Source organism: Alosa alosa, chromosome 22 (assembly GCF_017589495.1).
Source record: "Alosa alosa isolate M-15738 ecotype Scorff River chromosome 22, AALO_Geno_1.1, whole genome shotgun sequence".
NCBI classification, from domain to species: Eukaryota; Metazoa; Chordata; class Actinopteri; order Clupeiformes; family Clupeidae; genus Alosa; species Alosa alosa.
The window spans coordinates 882,675-905,147 of record NC_063210.1 but is presented as its reverse complement, the minus strand read 5'-3'; the positions used below and the strand labels follow the sequence as shown (position 1 = coordinate 905,147).

The window sequence follows — 22,473 nt, the reverse complement described above, 5'->3', positions numbered from 1 at the left end:
CGGCAAGGTATGTACAAACAGGCCGCACTGGGGTAAAAAGCGCAGACTGCCTCTCACGGGAGCTGAGAATGGCAATTTGCGCTTTTCCATGTTATGCATATGTATTCATACGCGTGTCAGGGGAGAGTGGGAGTTTCGTGTAAAACGATGGAAGGAAAAGTGTAAAATGCACCTAATTAGGTATTCCCCTGTATGTATGAAAACTGCCCATGAAAGCGCACGTCTGTTTTGCGGTGAAATATTTCCGCCTTGTAAAAGCAGGTGTAAATCCAAATTGAGGTTAAATGCGTCAATAAGAGGAACTTTCAAGGACAACAGAATCACTATTCAGAGAACCAGTTTTGAAGCCTCGGGAGGAATGAAGGACACAGACATCCTCCACGGCCAATTCTAGTTAGAGTTTGGTAGCCCTGAATCTTAGTTACTTAACAAGAAGGAATATGCTTTCTTCAGAAGTGTAGCCTACCATGAAAACTTGGTGGGGATTGTCGTTGATAAGGTTCATGTCACATACAAATCAAAGTCAAAGTCTGCTTTATTGTCAATTTCTTCACATGTCAAGACATACAAAGAGATCAAATTACGTTTCCCACTATCCCACGGTGGAGACAAGACATATTTTACCAATTAGGTCCACAGACAAACATAACATTCAAGTAAACAATATAAAAAGTAAAAATAAGAAGGCACATACAATGAAGAAATAAGAGCAGCAACATTTTGCAATTGTGCATACAGTAGACAGCCAATATAATAGTGCAAAAGTCAGGCCAATAAATGGCTGAGGTAGTTCTGTTTGACCTAAGTATGCAAGTGGCATAGTGGTGCAAGTTATGTAAGAGCAGCAGAAGTGTGTTTAGAAGTGTTTTCAGGACAACAACAAGTTGCAAAGTGTGCAAGTGTACAAGTGGAGTAGTGCAAGTGGAGTAGTGCAAGGCAGCCATTGTGGGTCCAAAGTCCAGGATGTTATGTAGCTGAGGGGGGAGAGAGTTCAGCATCCTAACAGCATGGTGTATGAAGCTGTTGGTGAGTCTGGTGGTGAGGGAGCGCAGGCTTCTGTACCTCTTCCCAGAGGGCAGTAGATCAAACAAATTGTGAGCGGGGTGACTTGCATCACTCACAATTATGGTCGCCTTGCGGGTGAGGTGGGAGGTGTAAATGTCCTTCAGGGAGGGGAGTGAAGCACCAATAATCCTTCCAGCTGTGTTCACTATGCGCTGCAGGGCTTTCCTGTTGTATTCAGTGCAGCTTCCGCCCCACACAGCGATACAGCTGGAGAGGATGCTCTCAATGGTGCCTCGGTAAATGGTACGTTTAAAAACGTTAACGTTAGCTACTTACCTAACTTGTATGTTAAAATATGGCATCTTAAGAACGCTTCGTTGATCTGATTAGTTGATTTGAACCCATCTATCACCAACATAGGTGGTGAGAGACAGATGGTTTATCCAATGAGCTAACCAATATTTTCGCCCCTTCCCAAACGTTCTCCAACGGAAAGTTCCCAGATGGATATGCGGAGCAAATACAAAGCAATCCATCTGGCCGAGTCAGGTTACCAGTTTTGCGTCTTTGTACTATTATATATCAAAAGCAACCTTAACTTTCGTTGGCCTTTCGAATGTCTTACTTTCACGTCAGCCACATAAACTTTCCTACTTGCTAGATTTGACCAATCTTCCATAGCCTGCGTACACAAGTAGTTTGAGTAGAACTATTTTCATTATCTCCCTGCTTGTTAGTAACAACTGCCGCTAAACACCTGAAGCTTGTTAGCCTAAAGGATTGTGAAGTGGCGCTACTGTTTACATTTCTACTGCGCACTCATAAAAGAGGCAATAATGTAGCTCAATAATTCCGTAGCTGTAACATGTCGCTAGCACAACCAAAGCATAATGTGTCGCTAGCACAGCCTTAGCACATCTGCACATCTCGTTCCATAGATATATATACTGACTAGATGTCGCCTTCTGCTTCTCAGCATGCGTCAACACCGCCGCCATCTTGGAGCGGGGATCTGAAGCTCTAAACTAGTTCTCCCGTATTGTCAGTGTTACCTATTTAGCGACGCTTGGCCATCCCCAGCGATAGAAAACCTTTTTAGCGATTAGCGACAAATTTGGGAACTTCTCACAATGATGGCAAACTCGGTTTCATTGTTGAAACGTCAGAAAATCACCTTTCTCATGACTTTTTCATTTGTGAATTAAGCTACATCTCGTTCGCCCCAAAGCATTGACCCATGATTTTAAAAGTAACGACTATGTAGTAGCAGACCATGTTAAAGCACGGAAGTAAATGTTCTACAGATCTACAGCAACTTCTGGTGAGATTACAACTTACATGAGTCAACGAGACGAGAGGTATGTGGCCTCAACCAGAGCCTGTCTACGGAGATCCTGTATACTTTCATTGTATCGAACCCGGTTGCAGTTCACTCATTGTTCCTCTAGGGGCCGCCGATAGCTAGTGCAGAATGAATGGGAGTCTATGGGGCTAGACGGGTAAAATGTATCTTTATTATCGTCAAAAGCTTAGTTTTCTCTAGACTCGACCATAAACACATGCCTGTCAGTTGGAACAACCCAAAAAACTAGACAGTTGCTTGAGATTTTGACGATTTATGGTGATTTTATTTTCGTTAGATCTTTGCCTAGATTGACGCTAATGCATTATAGAGGAGTGGATCACCGCGGCAAGATGGCGTCTCGATTGACGCATTCGTTCCAATGAACAGCAGTAGTCAAGGCGACATCTAGTCAGTATATATATCTATGATCTCGTTCACATCCAAGTTCATATCCCGTTTCTGTTTCCAATCCAAATCCAAATTCTATGAAAATAATATGATGAAGTTATTATTATGACTATGTTTGGGTTAGTATAATCACCTATCTATTTTGATCAAAGCATTTACCTTCTATGTATTGGTAGTCTTGCTCCTATGTATCTTTGGTCTAACCCAGATTAGACCAAAAAGTGTTGAGAATGAGGAGATACGTCATGGTAGCTTGCAGTCATGTCACGATTTGGAAGGTTTCTGAGCCCGTCGGCCATGTTGGTGGGATACACTATCGGTTGCCATGGGCGACAGCGCCACAAAGACAGTGACACAGAGCAGGAAAGACGGCTTAACCAATAAGCTACTAAATAAGCCACCCAAAATAAAGAACTTGGTTTCCATATTAAATTTAATCAATAAGCCCCAAGAGGCCGTAGGTTACATTGTAGCTGATTCTACAACAGCTAAAGGCGCTAACACGTCGTGCCTAACAACGCCCCTTAGCTGTTGTAGTATCAATGTGACCTACGGCCTCTCGGGGCTTATTGCTTAAATTTAATATGAAAACCAAGTTCTTTATTTTGGGTTGCTATTAGGCATACATTAAAATTTCAGCCCAAAGTTGGATACCATGTAAAAATTTGCTGCAATTTCAAAACTTGATTACTCGAGAACAGCTTACTGTACAGAGGAATGCTTCATATCCTCATGTCCGGGTCCGTGTTGTACTCATCGCTCGACTTATTGTGACTAAATTCAAGATGGCGGTGAACGGTAAACTTCATGAAGGTACTTTCTCGGAAGTCTACCAATGAAGTATGGAGCTACTTTGAGCCTCGTAAATGGTGTAAAACAGTGATTTATTTGCATGGCTAGGCCGATGCCCGAGGCACCCCAATCGAAAAACTGTTGGTAGCATCGGCTAACTAGCGCCAGATTTCTGAGTGCAGGGGACAAGCCAAGATGAGCTATGAGACATACGTTCACACTCTGTATCATGTTTCAACACACTTTAGGTCAACATCACACCGGAATTCTCCTTTAAGGGGTTATTTTTCAAAATGTTCTCCGGAGGGAAAATGCCCCCAGACGTAGCCTGACGTCGTCATACTCAATTCTTGTCAGAATTTGAGTCTAATGAGATACTGCTCCATTGGGACGTGATTATGGGGCGTGTTTCAACCGATACAGTGGGGAAAATGCCTCTGCACACAACTGAATAGACCTAACCAATCAGAGCAACGAAATAGCTTACAGTGAGTTGTAGGAAGAACACCGAACCATCCCTCTTCTCCACAAATGCCTTAACATTGTTTTCTGGTGTTTTTTTTTTAGTTATTCCGCTGTAAATATCTTGTACAACAGCGAAATCTAAGACCACAAATAGCAGGGTAGGCCACAATTAGCAGTGTAAGCTGTTCAGAAAAATGGATATTTCCCCTCCTTCGTTTAAAAAAATAATTCCGTTCACACCTATGCTAAAAACAGCTGGGGAAGGGTGTCACAAACCCCTCAAGCAAACAAGTGATCAAGAGAGATGAGAGATTTCCAACAAACGAGGGAACAACATCTCACAATGCAAAAACTGTGTTTTATCTTGATGAAAGTGAAACCGGAGTGTTCCCACATATCCACTTTGGCCGGAGTTCTCAGAAATAAACGTTTTCAGTGATAAAACCTCCGTTTTCATTTCTCCTATGTTTAAACAGGGTCTTAGAAGCCATCTGTTGACCTTCTAGCCACAGTGTTTTTGTTGCAAACAAAATCAACCAAAGTGTGCTCAGATGACGTGATAGACGAGACGAGGCACTGTTGCTCATCTGTCCGTCATCGTACAAAGCCCAATTTGATTGGTCTGAACTGCTCTGGTTCGGGCATAGTTGCTCCACAACGGAACAAGTCCAGACCGAACTTCCCGACCTCAAATGTTGTGTGCAGAGCTAGTTCAGCTGACATCCAGGATACCCCAGACCCCCCCAGTTTAGCTACTTTACCAATTTTCTGCAACTAACAGCACTGCTTCTGGAAGAATGTTTATGAGAAACACTGATTGTGCAATTTAGTTTTAACCTTTTTTGTGAACTCATTCACATGTATTCTAAATGATAGTTTGTGGTCTAACCAAATACCCAGATATTTGTAATGAGATGCTCAATTTGTCTTCCATTCAGGGAACAAATAATATAGGCACCAAGATCACACTTTCTTGTCCTAGTAAAAATAATAAATGTAGTATTTGATTAATTTGGAACCAGTTTGTAATCTTTCAAGGAATTATGCACACAATCAAAAACACATTGAAGATTTGGTACTGCTTGCTCTACAGATGGCACATGAGCATAAAGAATTGAAACATTCTACTGATGCACCAATATCATTAATGTACAATGTAAATAATGACAGGCCCAAAATGGAGCCCTGTGTAACACCATTTCTTTAGTATTAGTCTTGAGGTAGCGTAGGAAATTCATCTACACCCAAAAGGGCCTTTTTCAAGAAGTAACCTATGATTAAGAGTACCAAAAGCCGTTGACAAAACAGTAAACAATATCATATATACTTGGGGTAGCCACTGGGGTGGCCAGAGTCTACAATGTGGTGGCCGTGGGCGTCATTGGCCTTTAGGGGGTGCTGCAATAATCAGGAATGCATTTTCACAAATGGCTGTTGATTTGTTTGTAGAAAGGAAACTGATGTCACTGTCATAGCAATGGTTGCCATTTAATCAAAAACACTAAACGTTTTCACAGGCCACACATTTTGATATTGATTTTCACATCTCTAGTTATTAAGTTAAGGAAGCCTGGCTAACACTAGAAATCACCTCAATGCTCAATATGCTGCTATAAAAACATCGGAATTGACTTCTCAAATATAATATTTGGTACTTCACTCAATATTTAGCTCCAGAAAACTGTTGATTGACTGCTAACTCAAATTCAGTGAAAATGAAATAACAAAATGTCATGCTTTCTGTTATTCTTTTTTATTTCACAGATGATGCATATTTTCTTGGAGAACTGAATATCAAGGATATTTATCCAGAAACGTCCAGTTTCATTACATATGAAGGTTCTATGACAGTGCCCCCATGCTATGAGACATCTACATGGATTCTGATGAACAAGCCCATATATATGACTAAGATGCAGGTAACTCCAAAATCTAAGCAAAGTTGTAAAATCACTGCAAAAATGAATAGGCTATTGGCCTCTTATTTACTTAAAATTGGCTTGTTAAATGTCCCTCGGGATAAATAAAGTATCTATATCTATTAGGGGTGGAACGGTTCATACCTCGGTTCAGACATCACGGTTCGGTACGGGAAGAGCAAATAAAAAATGCAGAAGGCAATTTTTATTGTGAATGTCTCAGGCTGTAGGGCCTACTGCCTAGTGATAAAATCTCTCCCCTGAGCTAGCTGAAACAGCCTGAAGTGTGCAAAGTAAGATGTAAACAGTAAACAAGTACCCCACATCATCTACAGACTCAATCTGTAACTTGTAAACAAAATAAGACAATCAGCTATGAAACTGAAAATAGGCCTACAGCATCTCCTATTTGTGCAAATTGAATAATGATTTTTAAATATCCACTTAGGCGAGACTTTCAACATCCGTGTTTGGTTGTATATGGAAGGGTCTACAGTTTGCCTCAATGTTTTTCAGTGTTTTACAGTAATAATCTACTATTTTGCTTTCTTTTAAAAAAAAAATAAATTGCTCCTTTCGTTTATATATACTCTTTTGATCCCGTGAGGGAAACGGACTAGTCTAACTAAAAGTCACATGACTTTACCGTTTGCATCATAGACATAATATACATAGACGCCGCATCGACCGCTACTCCTTACTAGCGCTGACGAGATTTGGAGCCGCCATCTTGGACCGGTCATCCACTCCACTCAGTGTAATCTGTTTGGCCGGTGAGATGAGCTGTCAAGCACTTAATTAATCATATCTCACTGAATACCGAACAGATTGTCACCACGTTTTTTTTTTTTTGCTGCAAAGGTCATACATGTAGCTATGATACAGGACACATGATTTAGCGTATTTTAATATTCATAGTGGGTTTAACAGTAATAGAATATTCTGATATATGATATAAAGTGACCTGACGTCCGATATCAAAACTGGGAACATAATCCATGTTTGACAGCATAGACAAAACTAGTTTGATACAAGTTTAATGAGTTAAATATAGTTCACAGTTGACAGAAAAGTTCCATCAACAGCATTATTCACAGTCCACAGAAAGGTTCCATAAACATTTAAGTGAGATCAGTGCCATTCAGACATCTGAGGGGTATTCCAAGTAGGCCTATGTGGTTTAGTGACAAACTTGGGTAAATTGACCCAGAATAAGTTGTAAACCTCCCAGTAGAAAAGCTGTATGATACAGGAAACATGGTTGTGTGTATTTTAATATTCATAGTGGGCTTAACAGTAATAGAATATTCTGATATATGATATATTATAAAGTGATGACATCCAATATAAAAACTGGGAACATAACTAATCCACGTTTGACAGCATAGACAAAAACTGGTTTGATACAAGTTTTAATAAGTTAAATTTACAGAAAAAAAATCCATTAACATTTTCAGTTCAGTGCCATCAAAAAATAAAGTGATGAACAGACATTGGTGTGGCATAAAGGAAATGGAGTAACTGGGTTCAATATCAACAGCATTTGTTAGACAAGTTCCATAAATATTGTAAAGTGCAAGTTTGTAGGTTTGTTTCTGATCCTTAAAAAACAGACATTGGTTTGGCATAGTAAGTGTAACAGTTCATCAATTCAAGACAAAAAGGTGACTTGTCACTTGTACAGTGTCAATGGGTTCATCAACAGCATCTGTTATTTACAGTTCACAGAAAGGTTCCAGCCCCAATGAAGAGATTAAATAAAAAGGAATTAAAAAACATTTTAGAAACTGCTAAGATCAACCCGTTCATTGCAATCAGTAAAGAATCAGGGAGTGTCTTCACAGGCTCAGTGAGACAAAGTTACCGTCATGCAGTTGGTTCTATGATTTCGACAACTGGTGCATGTCATTTTGTATGTTCCCACCTTGCTAAAATTGCTTGGGTACACTTTGGCTGAGAACAAAAGTGCTTCAGACAGCAGGTGGGCAAATAAGATGGCATAGTAAACTCCATAAAAGAGGACTGAGTCAACCAGACGATGGGAAAATGGGACACAGAGTGGCGAATGCAGGTGATGAAGGTGGAGCTCATAAATCAAACATTCAGTCACAGTGTAGCAGATGCCCTGCAGTACTGCAATGAAGAGCTGCACCTTCCTCAGTTCCAGGGGTGTGAGGAGACCGTTCAGTTCATTCACAGTCTTCTTGAACAAGGCAGTTGTTCTGGAGAGATACAAAATAATAAATAAATGAATTAAAAGGAATTTGAGAGGCATCTTATTCTTGTTAGGGTAAATGACATGTGAATAATACGGTGTTGGGCAAGCTACTTCGAAATTTTAGTGAGCTAAACTATCAGTTACTCTGCCATGAATAAAACACTACACAAAACTACCACCCAGGCAATTGTATTAGTAGCCTAACACAAACACAGCAGTAGGCTAGTTCACTACATAGGAAGCTACTTTAAATTGTGCTAATTTCACATGACAAGAAAAGTGTAGCTTGTCTGGCTAAGCTACTTGATAAATAAAGAAGTTGAGCTATTGAAAAGTTACTTTATTCAGGAAATAGTGAGGCTACCACCAACACACTTAGGCTACAAGTAGCAGCTAGCGATTGCCCAATAGGCTAGTCTGTGCCACTTGTGTAAAATTCGCTGGCCAAATCTAGTACGATTTATTTCTACAATAGCCTTCTTGTGTCAGTTGTAATCTAAGTCAGTGTTATGGAATATGACTTATCAAGTCTCAGTTCATAGCCGGGTGAACACCGAGTAAACATAGCCTAGCTAGATGGCTACGATTTTCATACAGTAATATCAAAGATTGCTCCTTCTCAGCTCTGGTAATATTCTATTCACAAAATACAACCAATAGTACGGTTATGTTAAATCTTACTTGTGAAAAGTAAGTCCGCCGATTTGAGAAGGAACATGCTGCACAGTGCTGTCATCTTGTGTCTTCTGCTGCAACGCAACGAGGAGTATGACCGGTCTAAGATGGCGGCCGCATTTCTTGTTTCCAGCAGCCAATGCGGCGTCTATGTGTATTATGTCTATGGTTTGCATGGTTTGTTTATTAGCCTGGTTAGCGTTGACACTTGACACTTACTGCCAGCTCTTCATGTGAGGGCACAACACAAGTTACATAACATAAAGGTGATCACCACACGGTTTACACCGCTTTCCATCATCACAAAATCATTTTAAGCGTTTTGTTAAGCGGTGTTGGCCCTATTTGTATGTGTATCTAAAGGCTGGTAAGAAATGCAGGGAGACGTTTTTTGTCACGTTCCAGTGATTGGTAGACCTACAGTACATCTGGGTGATGGAGTCGTATGTGTGTTAGCATGTTCAATGTATTTCCACTCACATACCCAACAACTGATGAAACAATGCCGACACAGTCTTATCCACCACTCTCTCGCCTATACTACTGTAACTGACTGGGAAACCGAAGATTTCCCAAACTTGCGATCTTAAAGAGACCTCTCTTGTGGGTCGCCACCACTCGCCATACCCATCCTTATCGTGCATTCAAGGCACTTCGGAATGACAAGGACCGCCCCCGTGGCTACTTTGTTTTTCCCACAGCAAGTGTTCATGTGCTTTGCCGTCGGAGTGTATGACAAACATGGATGCCACAACAAAGGTTAAAACATACACTCACTAATCCTAAATAAACAACTGTATTTGCTTAAAATATAGTGTAAGACGCTTGTGAAAGAAAGATATGCAGTTTTCAAGTGACAAAAACGGCAGATTCCTAAGTTCGCATTAAAACTGTTGGACATGAAAGGCCACATGGACTACAAACGAACTACAACGTGACGACAAAAGTGATGACGAGCCCCTAACTGGGCAACTCTGTTAGCAAAATCTAGCCCCAGTTTCCGACCTCTGACTCACACATTACGTGACGTGAATGACGCGGAATGATGATGTTTTGCCTCGGAAAAAGTTTTTTCCGAAGCCCATGAACGCTAGGTTTGTGCTGCTGCTATCTCTGACTCACTCTACCGTCGACCTGACAAAAAACTGTAACCTACGTGGCGGACCTCGGCTACCTATGTGCCAGAGCTTCACTGAGCTAAAGCGGGACTACAGATTAGGTGTCCCTAATGAACTCGCGTATCGAACAGTAGTTTGGCATTGCATTAATTAATTCGTGCGCAAGTTTTATTTATTTTTATACCGTGTATTCTCCGTGTAAATTCATGCACCGAACCGTGACGCCCGTACCGTTTTGGTTCAATACAAATACATGTACCGTTACACTCCTACTATCTATCTATCTATCTTTTGCATTGTCTTCAATTCATTGCCTCCTCTTCAAGTTGATTCTAGTGAGAACAGTGTATCTCTATAATGTGTTTTTATTGTTTTTCTCTGTGCTGTTGTTACAGGTGCATTCTATGCGTCTCCTGAGTCAGAACGACCCGTCTGTCATTTTTCTGAGCATGAGTGACAATGTTCGTCCAGCACAACCTTTAAACAATCGATGCATCCGCACCAATATCAACTTTGGCATGTTGGGCAAAGACTGTCCAAATAAAAGAGCTCAGAAATTGCAATATCGAGGTCAGTAGCCCTGAATAGCACTCTTGCCTGTCCTCAGCCCTTATACGGTCATTGTCTGTTCGCGTTTCACAATAGTTCACACATTGGGGCAGCCGTGGCCCACTGGTTAGCACTCTGGACTCTTGAGCAAGGCACCTAACCCCTCACTGCTCCCCGAGCGCCACCGTTGTAGCAGGCAGCTCACTGCGCCGGGATTAGTTATGTGCTTCACCTCACTGTGTGCTGTTTGTGTTTCACTAATTCACCGATTGGGTTAAATGCAGAGACCAAATTTCCCTCACACTTCCCTTCACACTAGGCAATCTGTACCGTGCCCAAGCACATTCATTTGACTAGGCACAGTACTAGTGTGATCGCTAACTGTGTCCTATAAACTTCAAACATGCAGTCAATGATGTGACTGTCCCACACATCTATTACTACTTGGATAGTACACTTTTAATTCATTTGAAAATATCTGGGGTAAAATAAAGCTCAACAGTGACTGTCCATTCCATTCCCAAAAGTAAAAAGCCTATACATTTTCTCCAATGAGAATAAACAACGGTGGAGTGAGTATATATACATGTATTAGTATAGTAGCAGGGTAGGAATTTCACGGCGGCCCCTTGCGTTGGCCGTGACGCCCCTTGGAAAATCAGAGGTTTACAGGCCACGGTGGCCTTGGTGCCCCCTTCTTTCAATATTCTGCTTTGCGTCCTACTAATAGCGATATATATTTAGCCTATGGCTTGTCAAAACATTAGCATTCACAGCGCAAATTACGCAGTGGAGAAAGTTAGCGCAAGAAAGAAAGTGCGTCCAAATTCACCCATTCTTCTCAGTTGAACTACTCGAGTCTACTCATCACACAGACATCACAAGTAAAGAGCTTTTTCTCAGCTTTTAAACGATGTCAGCCGCTAATTGCTGTGGTGAACGGTTCGCGAGAAAAGTACCCAGATAGCAGTAGACTCCGGACAGACTCCGCCTTCAAACTGGCAAATCCGTGTAACTGTCACCTCTGTTTTACTGTCGTGATGGAGACATTGACCCGGATCAGACACCAGGGGCGGAAGCACAGTCACAATTGATAATGGCCAGCCGTCGTGAAACGCAAGCCGATTTTTAGTTCTAATGATTTAGGACTGACTTTACTGCAGCCAGAGCTGAGTTAGACGTTAACGGAGGCGGTTGGTGAACACGAGAGCTAGTGAAAAGAAGAGTTCGTTTGATTTGTTTCAGGTAAGCCTATTTGCTTCAACTATATTAGAATGAAATACATTATTTTTGCTTTCATATAATGTTAATGGATCCTGTTGACGTTTACGCTACTTTAAACTGATCTTGGACAATTAGCTAACGTTAGCTTTTGGGGTAAGCAAGGGTTAATGAAATGTTAATTTTAGCCATGTACAAATTAATTTAGCAACGCTTTTTATCCGAAGCGACTTAATTTGGTCAATTTACTTGTTACTTCAGGGCTAGTCTCCCTTAGAGCAACTTAGGCTGAGATTTTAACTCACAATTTCCAGGCTAGCATGCTAGCCTGATTCCTTAACGCTACCGCATCCTCTGTAAGCCAGAAAATAATTGAGATGTGTTCTATGTAGTGAGATACGTGTTTGTATGTTAAAATAATGATTTTATACAGTTAGCAGTCTAGGGCGTGTATCCAAGTATCAAATGAATCATGCCTTTCTCCCTCCGCCCCGCCTCTTCAGCCCCAGGACTGAGGCGCTCAGGTGGCGTGACTGGCGTCGCCCTGTCTGCAATCCTCCCTTTCAGTAAGGTAAGTGATAAGTCTTGTAGCACTGTTTAGCCTATGTTTTTGACATTTAAAATTCAAAACCAAAATATATTACATAAAGGTGTTATCAGGGATTAAAATTCGCTTTGTAATGACGGACAATCGCCATTTGGAAATTAATCCTCGGTGGTGCACTCGTAATCAAAGATAACGGTCTCTCTAAAAGCTGAACGTGGAACGCTGGACATATTTCACTCTAGAATCTTTCGCCCTCAGCGTGCGCCATCTTGACTACATAGCGGGAGGGAGCATTTTCAAACTCGTGGTAATCGTGGTTGAGAAAACTGAAGCAGCAGCAATGGAAAACACTTTACAGAGTTACAATCTAGTTATAACATAAACAGTGACAGATTCTTTGTAGTGCTGCAGCGATTAGTCGACTTATTCGACGTATTCCACCATGAAAATTTACAGAGCCGTATAGACCGGTTTCAGGTCCCTAACAATGGAACGAATTGGGATGTTGGCGAGTTATTTATGTTGTGAGATACGTGTTAGTATGTTAAAATAACGATTTTATACTGTCAGACGGGTATCCAAGTATCGAATGAATCATGCCTTCTCCCTCCTCCCCAGTCTCTTCAGCCCCAGGACCGAGGCGTTGAGGTGGCGTGAATTCGGCGTGCCCTGTCTGCAATCCTGCCTTTCAGTAAGTGTAAGTCTTGTAACACTGTTTAGCCTATGTTTCTGATATTTCCTCAAAAACCAAAATATATTACATAAAGGTGTTATCAGTAGGGCTGTAACGATATACGATTCGAGCCCGAAATCGTGACATTCATATCCACGATACTGTGTCGCGGTGTGAAAAGGCAGAATCGCGACACACCCTTTCTAGTGTTTCACGCACTGCTTTGCAGCTTACGCGGCGCAAAAGCAACCCACATCTCCCGCTTTACTTATCGGTGGTCTACGTTGTCCAAAAACAAATAAATAAATAATAATTTCATACCTCTCCTTGCTTTCATTGTAGACTATGTGTGCAACTTTACCAAACATTATATAAGTAAACCCCCTCTCCTTGCCCCGTTCTCTCTCGCGCTCCATCCCTCAACTGCTCAATGAACATGCGCGACTTAAATAAAACATTCACAATCGTGAAAGCAAGGACGCATAGAAGACAACTAGCTAAATTACTATTAAATCCGCTTAGCATCATTAGCTATCTTTGCTGCACATATTTGTTTAAAACTCTTGCATTGAAGTTGACTGATCATCTCAATACCAACGTTTCCCAAAAGGGCCTGTCCCAAGGAGAACAAGTATTATCTTGAAACTTCAACACACATGGGGAAACTGAACAGTCCAATCAGTAGACTATGATAGGCTAAACTAGCCAACTATGCTACTTTGTTTACAACATTTCCAGGCTTCAACCAGACAGCTGAATTAAAGAGGTAGAGTTGTAATAAAAAATAGTAGGCCTAGGCTATAGGCTAATCTGCATAAAGTGTGCTGTCATAAATATCAGTCATTCAGAAAAATATAAAGGATATAAAATAAAAGATATTTAATAAAATGTCTGTCTTCAGCCCCAGGACCGAGGCGTTGAGGTGGCGTGACTGGCGTGAATTCGGCGTGCCCTGTCTGCAATCCTGCCTTTCAGTAAGGTAAGTGTAAGTCTTGTAGCACTGTTTAGCCTATGTTTCTGACATTTAAAACTCAAAAACCAAAATTTTTACATAAAGGTGTTATCAGGATTAAAATTCTCGTTCGTATGACGGACAATCGTCATTTGGAAATTCGAGTCCCCGGTGATGCACTCATAAAAATTCATCCCGAAATTGCAATCAAATCGCGACTCTTGGACATTAGAGCAGAACAGCAGTTCATAGCTCTTATAGACTCCATAAATTTAGATATTTTACATCATCCCATTGATCAAATGGTAGAGGCTCTTAATCGTGAATTAGGCTTCTGCTTGACAGAGTGGCACCCTTAAAGACTAAAAAAAGGCCCTGTAGCAAACTGACACCTTGGATGAACGAAAATATCCATGATCTAAAAAGATCATGTAGGAAAGCTGAGAGAACATGGAGAAAAACTAAGTTACAGGTTCACCGTGCCATTCTAAAAGAAAAAATTGCAAATTATAATAGAGCTATTCGAATGAGAGGAGGAACCACTTCTCTAAGGTAATTGCTGAAAACAGTGGAAACTCTAGGGTGTTGTTCTCTACCATTGATAGGCTATTGCATCAAACACCTTTTGATACACTCAGTCAGGCATCCTCTCTAAGATGCTTAATAATTTGCAGACTTCTTCAAAAAAAAAAGTCATTTCTATAAGGGAGGCTATTGGTAACACAAGTAATATGTTTGATAGTACACCCAAAAACAGCCCCCAAAATTAAGGTCCTTTAGCACTATTACTCAATCTGAGCTTGGTAAAATTATAACTCAAACCGCTCCTCAACATGTGTTTTAGATCCAATCCCTACTACATTCATCAAAAAAGTATATGATGGCTTAGCTCCCTTTTTTTTCTCAAGGTAATAAATACCTCATTAGAAACAGGTATATTTCCAATTGCTTTTAAAACCGCTGTTGTGAAACCTTTACTTAAAAAGTCAAAACTTGACCATACCAATCTGAGCAACTACAGGCCTATATCAAATCTATCGTTTTTGAGCAAAGTACTTGAAAAAGTTGTTTGCAATCAGTTAAATACCTTCCTCAACGAAAACAGTATCCTTGAAAAATTCCAATCAGGTTTTAGATCAAATCACAGCACAGAAACGGCTCTAGTAAAGATAGTCAATGATCTCAGACTAGCTACCGACTCAAACAAAGTCTCAATCCTTATTCTTCTGGATTTGAGTGCGCATTTGACACCATTGATCATAGCATCCTAATTCACCGCCTTGCGAAGTGGGTGGGTCTCTCTGATAATGCTCTAAACTGGTTTCAAACCTACATTACTGGCAGAGATTTTTTTTTATATCAGTCTAGGAGATCATGTATCTGAAAACATGACTTGCCTTTTGGTGTGGCCCAGGGAGCTGCCTTGGTCCCCTGCTATTTTCTCTATATATGCTCCCATTGGGAAACGCCATAAGTCAGCATAATGTAAACTTCCACAGCTACGAGATGATACCCAATTGTATCTTTCTGTGGAGCCAACTAACCCAGATGGCCTTTGCTCCCTCACTGCATGCCTAACCTCCATTAATCAGTGGATGAGCAAAAACTTTTGAAACTAAATGATGACAAAACAGAGGTACTTCTGGTTGGACCAAAACTAAAGCGAGATATTATTCTTAGTAATCTGGGGAACTTGGCACACCAGGTCAAACCAAAAGTAACAAGCCTCGGTGTCATCTTAGATGCAGAGTTAAGTTTTAAGCCCCATATCAGTAAAGTTACTCAGACAGCCTATTTCCACTTGAGAAACATTGCCAAAGTGCGGCCCTTTTAACTCAACAAGATGCAGAAAAACTAATTCACGCCTTTATCACTAGCAGGTTAGACTACTGCAATGCACTTTTCACTGGTCTTCCCAAAAACATCTAAAGAAATTGGCACTCATACAGAACTCTGCGGCTAGACTTTTAACTAAGACTAAGAAGAGAGAACACATCACCCCTGTGTTGGCTGAACTGCACTGGCTCCCTATTTCCTATAGAATTGATTTTAAGGTTATGTTAATTACTTACAAAGCTCTGAATGGCATAGCACCTTCATATATCTCTGAGCTTTTAATATCTTATCAACCACAAAGGAAACTTAGATCATCCAATTCTAATCTTTTAATCGCATTACCCAAAGTGCTCCACAAACAAAGTGGAGAAGCTGCGTTTATCCATTATGCCCCCAAACTATGGAACACCCTGCCTCTGTACATCAAGCAGGCGAGTTCAGTAAATATTTATAAAAAAGATCTGAAAACATACCTGTACAGGAAAGCTTTTAGTTAACTCATCTTATCCTGTAGACTACATTTTCAGATTATTCTACATCTGCTACTATTGGAGGGGCGCAGCCAGCCAGAAGCAGATGGGCCCCCCCTATTAAGTCAGGTTCTGCTCAAGGTTTCTTCCTGGAATATGGGAGTTTTTCCTTGCCACAGTTGCCATATGGCGTGCTTGTGGGGGGTAAGAGGGTTAAGGCTGCCAGTCTTATGACGTCATTTTCTATATTTTTGATATGTTGCTGAGTATAACATAAACAGCAAAGAAAAGTGATTGATAATGACTGACTGTCTATTATTGTGTTACATGCTTCAAATGTAAAGCACTTTGAGCTGCATTCTGTGTATGAAAGGTGCTATACAAATAAAGCTTTATTATTATTATTATTTATTATTATTATTATTATAATCAAAGATAACTGTCTCTCTAAAAGCTGAATGTGGAACGCTGTTTTTTTGCTTAAATTGTTTGAACAGGGATAGAAATAGACGTTCCACTTTGTCTTCTAATTTGTACCCTCCATTTTCACATTTTTCAAATTTTCTTGTTCCAAGACTAAGACTTGTCATCTTTCTCAAACAAGATTTTTACATTTCCGATCTAGTGGAAGCATTACACTGCATCACAAATCATTCATTCTCAAATTCAACTCAAATCATTAACTATCTTGATAATGTTGAGTAATGTCATTTTTGTAAAGGAAGCATTAGCCAAGGATTGTCATGTGTGCTGATTTGCCTTTCTTGTCTCAACAGGGGCAGTAAGGACAAGATCCACCCACCACCCAGTGCATGCTACATATGTGTGTGTAATAAATTGAGAGGGAAAGTGTGTGTGATAAATGAAATTTAATAAAGTAAGTAAAATTTTGAATTTGTGCTTCTTTTCTGAAATACATTAGTACAAGGTTTTGATTTTTAGATCATTTATTCCAAGATGTTGATAATTTAACACTCAATATACATGATCAAACTACTGGCTACTGAGTTCAACTAGGGGTATTGGATGTTACTGTTTAAAAAGCTTTATTAGTAATCCTTTATACATTTGACAATCTTAACTTTTTAAAGCTTGAAATTCTGAACAAATACTGTAACTCCTTGATTTGTTAGTGACATTGACTATATAGTACAAATGGGTGCCAGACGAAAATGAGCTGGTCCAAGAGCTGGGGCATCACTATTTGGCCCCCAAATCAATGGGCCGCACATTTGGCCCAAATAAGGGCCGAATCGCCACTATCGAACACTCATCTGGTCCGGATCTGGCCCAGATCATTATGATAAAGTGCACATTTGGCCCAAATAAGGGCCGAATCGCCACTATCGAACACTTATCTGGTCCGATCTGGCCCAGATCATGACGATAATTTGCACATTTGGCCCGGATCCGCCAAATAAAAAACACATCCGGTTCAGAGCCGTCCCAGAGCTGGGCCAGATCATGAAAACGGATGCGGAACGGTATTGGCCCGTTGTGCCAAAAGACACCGGCCCAGGTCCGTTTTGCGAATCCGGGCCAAATACATTTTGCTATCTGGGTAAATAATATTCAATTCAATCTTATTCTACTGAAGGTTTTGCGTCCATCTCCCTACCCATTCATCTCGGCGGAATACTTCACGAACCCCTCGTTTAACACATGACAAACCATATATCAGAATAAACAACAGACGTTACCGAACAAAGGTGTAAAGCAGTCCCCTGTACAGTTAGCCGTTCCAGAGTAATTTGCAGTAAATTTCAACATACATGGATGTCTCCAAATTTGGGCTTTAAGTTTTACACTGTGTTTAAATTGTTCCACATTATCTCATAACGGGCCAAATACAAAATAAATATTACAAATGTCGCCTAGATACAGTATAGGTAAATCAGAGTACAGCTGACTAAGAATTTGTGAAAGTAGCCTTAATGATCACAAAATGCTAAGCATGCATCTAGGGTATTTGACTTTCTTAAAGCTGAGCTGTGCTTAAATTGTTCAATGCATGATTTCATAACAGGCCAAATATCAAATAAATGTTAAATATAGCCTAGATATCTGCAAATATTAGATGATCAGATGATTTACAGTTATATGTAATGCGTCATGTTTCATGTTTTTGTAATGTTTCATACAGTGATGCAGGTCTACTGCAGTGAATAGGCTAAATACAACTTTGATCATTTTTATAGCCTACTACTATATAGTTAACGTTGGCCTTTGTGCCCTCCACCAAATATGCCCAACTGAAGGCCAAGTGGCCTTGCCCCCAGAATGTTGAAATTCCAAGCCTGTATAGTAGATATTCTCAAATGAATTAAAAGTTACAAACCAAGTAGTAATAGATGTGTGGGACAGTTGTTTAGCATTTGGCTTTATTCCATACAGTGACCACAGTAAGAGCTACATACAATTAGCTGTCACTTTACATTCAAAAAATCTATTGCACATTTGATTGGACTAACCAACACAAGTTTCGAAAACTAAAATAGGGTATCAATTTTAACCAAATATGCACACTATTAATTTTAAGTGAGGTGTGGGAGTGAGGTTTAGGGGGGTGAGTGTAACGGATGCCAGCTAGCTTAGCTGTGCTTGTGGAACGTTGGTAAACCTCACTCCCCGACGCCTCAAGAGTGCTGCTGGCATGCGAGCCAGTAGCCTGGGCTATTGGCTCAATTGTTAGCGTGCTCGCCTCCCGATCCCAGGTGCTGCTGTTTTGCGGGTTCGAGACCGGGCATGTGCAGGGCTGAATCGCGCAGGTTCAACACAACGCAGGTTACACTCAGGTGATGAATGACTAGGCACTGTTGCTCACATATTTAGGGTTGCTCATCTATCCATCATCATATAAAACCCGCCCAGATTATTTGATTAGTCCACACAGGTCTCAAGGTTTCATAGAAGCTTCTCAATGGAAGTCTGACTGACTGACTGAATTTCCGACCTCAAATTTTGTGGGCGGATTTAAATTCGGGCTGGCTTCCAGGCTAGACGGTAGCCACATGTGCACTGATCTTTTCTTTTTCTTTTTCTCTTGTAGTGAATAAGTGGCTGCTAACACATGAGGAGGACCAAGAAGGATCATGACTGATCATTACAGGATAAACCATGACACTGTGCTTAAAGGAGAAGATCAGTATTTTTTAACCTAGGGTCTATTTTAAGATGATAATGAATCTAAATTTTCATTTGGGATCAAAACTATGTCAATCGTTGAAATGTTGAGTAAGACAGAAATATGCTCAAAAAATCATTACGTGTCTATTTTAGCTAGGAGAGTCTCTGCAGACAAAATTAAGCATTTGTACCTTAATAAGTGGGTAATCAGTGCATTACCTTACTATTACTCCAGTGGCTGCAATCTTGTGAGGAGAATGTTGGTGCAAGTTGTTAACTAAATTCTCCTCCTTTTGTGTTCATTGACAATAGCTTGTCCTGCTTTCAGTAATTAACTTGCACAGACTTTCTCCACACACGTGGCATCAAAATGCCCATCTAAGTTCCCCCTTCTGCCCATAAAGTGACTGGAAAAAAGAGCAAGGTAATGCACTGACTGCACAAACAGTCCTTTTTTATACCCTTTCATTATACTTACTATAAGGTAAAAAATACTTCAGTTTGTCTGAGACCCTGTCCAAATTAGCATAGACATGAAATTATTTAGTTGAATCTTGTCAATGGCTTAAAAGAACAATTTACTTTGACATAGAGAAGAAGCCCCCAAAAGCAGTGCAGTGCTATGTGCTATTTATTCCAGTCTTACTTAAAACTGCACGATTGTTGTATTATCATCTAAAAACAGACCCTAGGTTAAGGAATGCTGGATTTCTTCTTTAATTGAAGAAAAGGGAGATGTGAAGGGAACACTGAAAACTGAACACATTGTATAAATCATGCAAATACATTTTTTACACTTACTTTTCTGGGAGAAAAAAAAGATGTTTCACACACAGCCCATTCTTACTTTACACATTAAATGGATCATAGCTGCATTGTCCATCATCGCAACAACCTCATTTTACACAACAATGATCAGACATAAAAACATGAATCTAAAAGGACTGTGATTAACAGTGGTTTGCCCCTCAAAAGATAAATAATGAGATGTTTGATAGCATGCCCCAGCCTTTTACATCGACCCCTGGTACTGAAATTGTATTTGTATAAATTTAGTTTTTATCCTTTAACAAGGACCACCAACTCCAGACACATGATGTCACGCTCAAACACATTAAATTGAAATGATGGAAAAACAATGGAATTAGTGTTAATTTCGTCAGACGAGACGAGAGGAAATATGTTCGTCAATGACCTTTTTTTTCATGACTAGACGAGACGAGACGGCAGTAATGTCCTGAAACACTGACTAAGACTATGTTAAGATGCATTATTGTTGACGAAAAAAGACGAGACTAAAATGTTTTGCATGAAATAAAAACTAAGATAAAATCTCTCTTCATTTTCGTCTACAAAATGAGAAGACAGAATATCTAGATGTTACGTTTTCAAAATATTCCAAATGAGTTCATACGCAACAGTTTTCCTGTAGGCTAGTCTACGTGCTGTTGCTGCAACCCTGTACTACATGGAACAAGAACACTGGAGATTTCTGCCAGAGTTAGCAAGCTAACTACCTAAGCTTTATGCCACAACGCTACATACCCAGAAGTTGAAGCTTCTCTCATACAAATTAACATCCCCCAGAATGTCCATACGAAAATGTTCATCATGTAATGTCAACTATTTAACTACTTGACTGATGATGCAATGTTTGCTAACAAGTAAGCTAATATGGAAAGTTCGCTAGCAAGTTATCTATGGCTAAGATGGAGAGTCTGTTTGGGGAATGTGTTGTGTTTACGCTATATCGCCATCTAGCTGGGAGTAAAACATTAATACTTTGGCCTATGACAGTGTTTCTCAAACTTTTTCAGTTTCAGAACCACATAACTAACCCTAGCTAAAAAAAAAAAAAAAGATTAGACCTACTTCAACAGTAGCCTATAATTAGTATACACAATAGGCCTACTCACTGAACCACCTTGCTTATTGTCTTTGCACTTTGCTTATTGTGTGGATTCATATTGTATGATTTAAACTGGCATATCTTACATAGACAGTGTTGCAGAACTGTTTTTACATGCAAGTTGGTTCAATATTGCAAACAACTCATCTATATTATATTTTACCACGTCTGCTCACGGACCACTTGGGATAGCTTGCGGACCACACTTTGAGAAACACTGGTCTACGAATATGACAGTGGTCCAGTCAAATCTTTTACTGTCTATGGTCAAATCCCAGCCGAGCTATAACTGTAGCTCGACTTACCTGTGCATGTAAACATACTGACTGACAAAAAATCAGAATGAGTAATTATTACAGACGAGTAGCCCTGTGGACACACAATATTGTTGGAAAATTGAGATGTGTGAAACACTATTTGACTCAAATGGTAATCAGAAATAATTTGTTATAAAAAAAAAGACTAAAATGTGTTGACTAAAACTGACTAAGACTAAGATACCTTTAGTTTTCTTTTGACTAAAACTAGACTAAAATGACGAGACCTTTAGTCGACTAAAACTTGACTAACAAAAATGATATTTGAATGACTAAATATGGCAAAGACTAAAAAGGACATTTCATCACAAGACTAAGACTACATTTAAAATAGGTGACAAAATTAACACTAAATGGAATACACTGAAAGATCAAGGTTACAGTCTAGGACCAGGTACAAGTTCTCCACCAGGATTATGTGCAGGGCTCTGCACTCATCTGACTTTTGTACTTCTGCCAGAATTGGATTTCTCCAGCATCTAGTTAGGTAGACAATCATTTGTTTCAACAGTGGATGAAGGTGAGATAAAGAAGAATAGTTTATTTTCATAGCACAGTTTAAAACAACCTCCAGTTGACCAAAGTGCTTTACAAAATGAAAAAGAAAATATAGACAATTCTAAACTCTATACAGTAGTTACATTATACATTTAGTTCTGTTTGGCAGTGATAGCCTTAATATTTGTCTCATTTAAAGATCTTACTGTGACGATTATCTGCCCTGTGAAAGCAGCACTCTGTGTAATGCATTGTTTAGCCACTTCTCAAAATGGTGCAAGATAATTAACCCTGCCCTTTTACCTTTTAATCATGACATGGATGCCTTGTTAAGATAGCTAAGTCTGAGTATCCAGATCGAGTTGACTGTCTAGAGAGCTCTTCAGTTTCCCTCAACGTTTGTTGTTTGGATAAGTAACATCCTGTTGTG

The 22,473-nt window shown here is 40.0% G+C and overlaps 1 protein-coding gene and 1 long non-coding RNA gene across 3 annotated transcripts in view; both read left to right on the top strand.

Moving 5' to 3' along the window:
- ca10a (carbonic anhydrase Xa) overlaps window positions 1-20,508 on the top strand; it is a 140,086-nt gene extending 119,578 nt beyond the window's left edge. The window contains exons 7-9 of the mRNA XM_048232517.1: window positions 5,780-5,934; window positions 10,341-10,515; window positions 19,243-20,508. Of these exons, the coding sequence (XP_048088474.1) occupies window positions 5,780-5,934; window positions 10,341-10,515; window positions 19,243-19,289 (377 nt within the window). The 3' untranslated portion in view covers window positions 19,290-20,508. The remainder of the gene's footprint in view (window positions 1-5,779; window positions 5,935-10,340; window positions 10,516-19,242) is intronic.
- LOC125287084 lies at window positions 11,661-17,087 on the top strand. Of its 2 annotated transcripts, none has more exons than XR_007192312.1 (5): window positions 11,661-11,739; window positions 12,219-12,286; window positions 12,881-12,959; window positions 13,837-13,914; window positions 16,970-17,087. It is a non-coding gene; the product is annotated as an uncharacterized LOC125287084 (long non-coding RNA). The 2 variants fall into 2 exon arrangements; XR_007192311.1 differs by having other exon boundaries at window positions 11,670-11,739; window positions 12,881-12,953.
- Window positions 20,509-22,473: the final 1,965 nt, after the last annotated feature.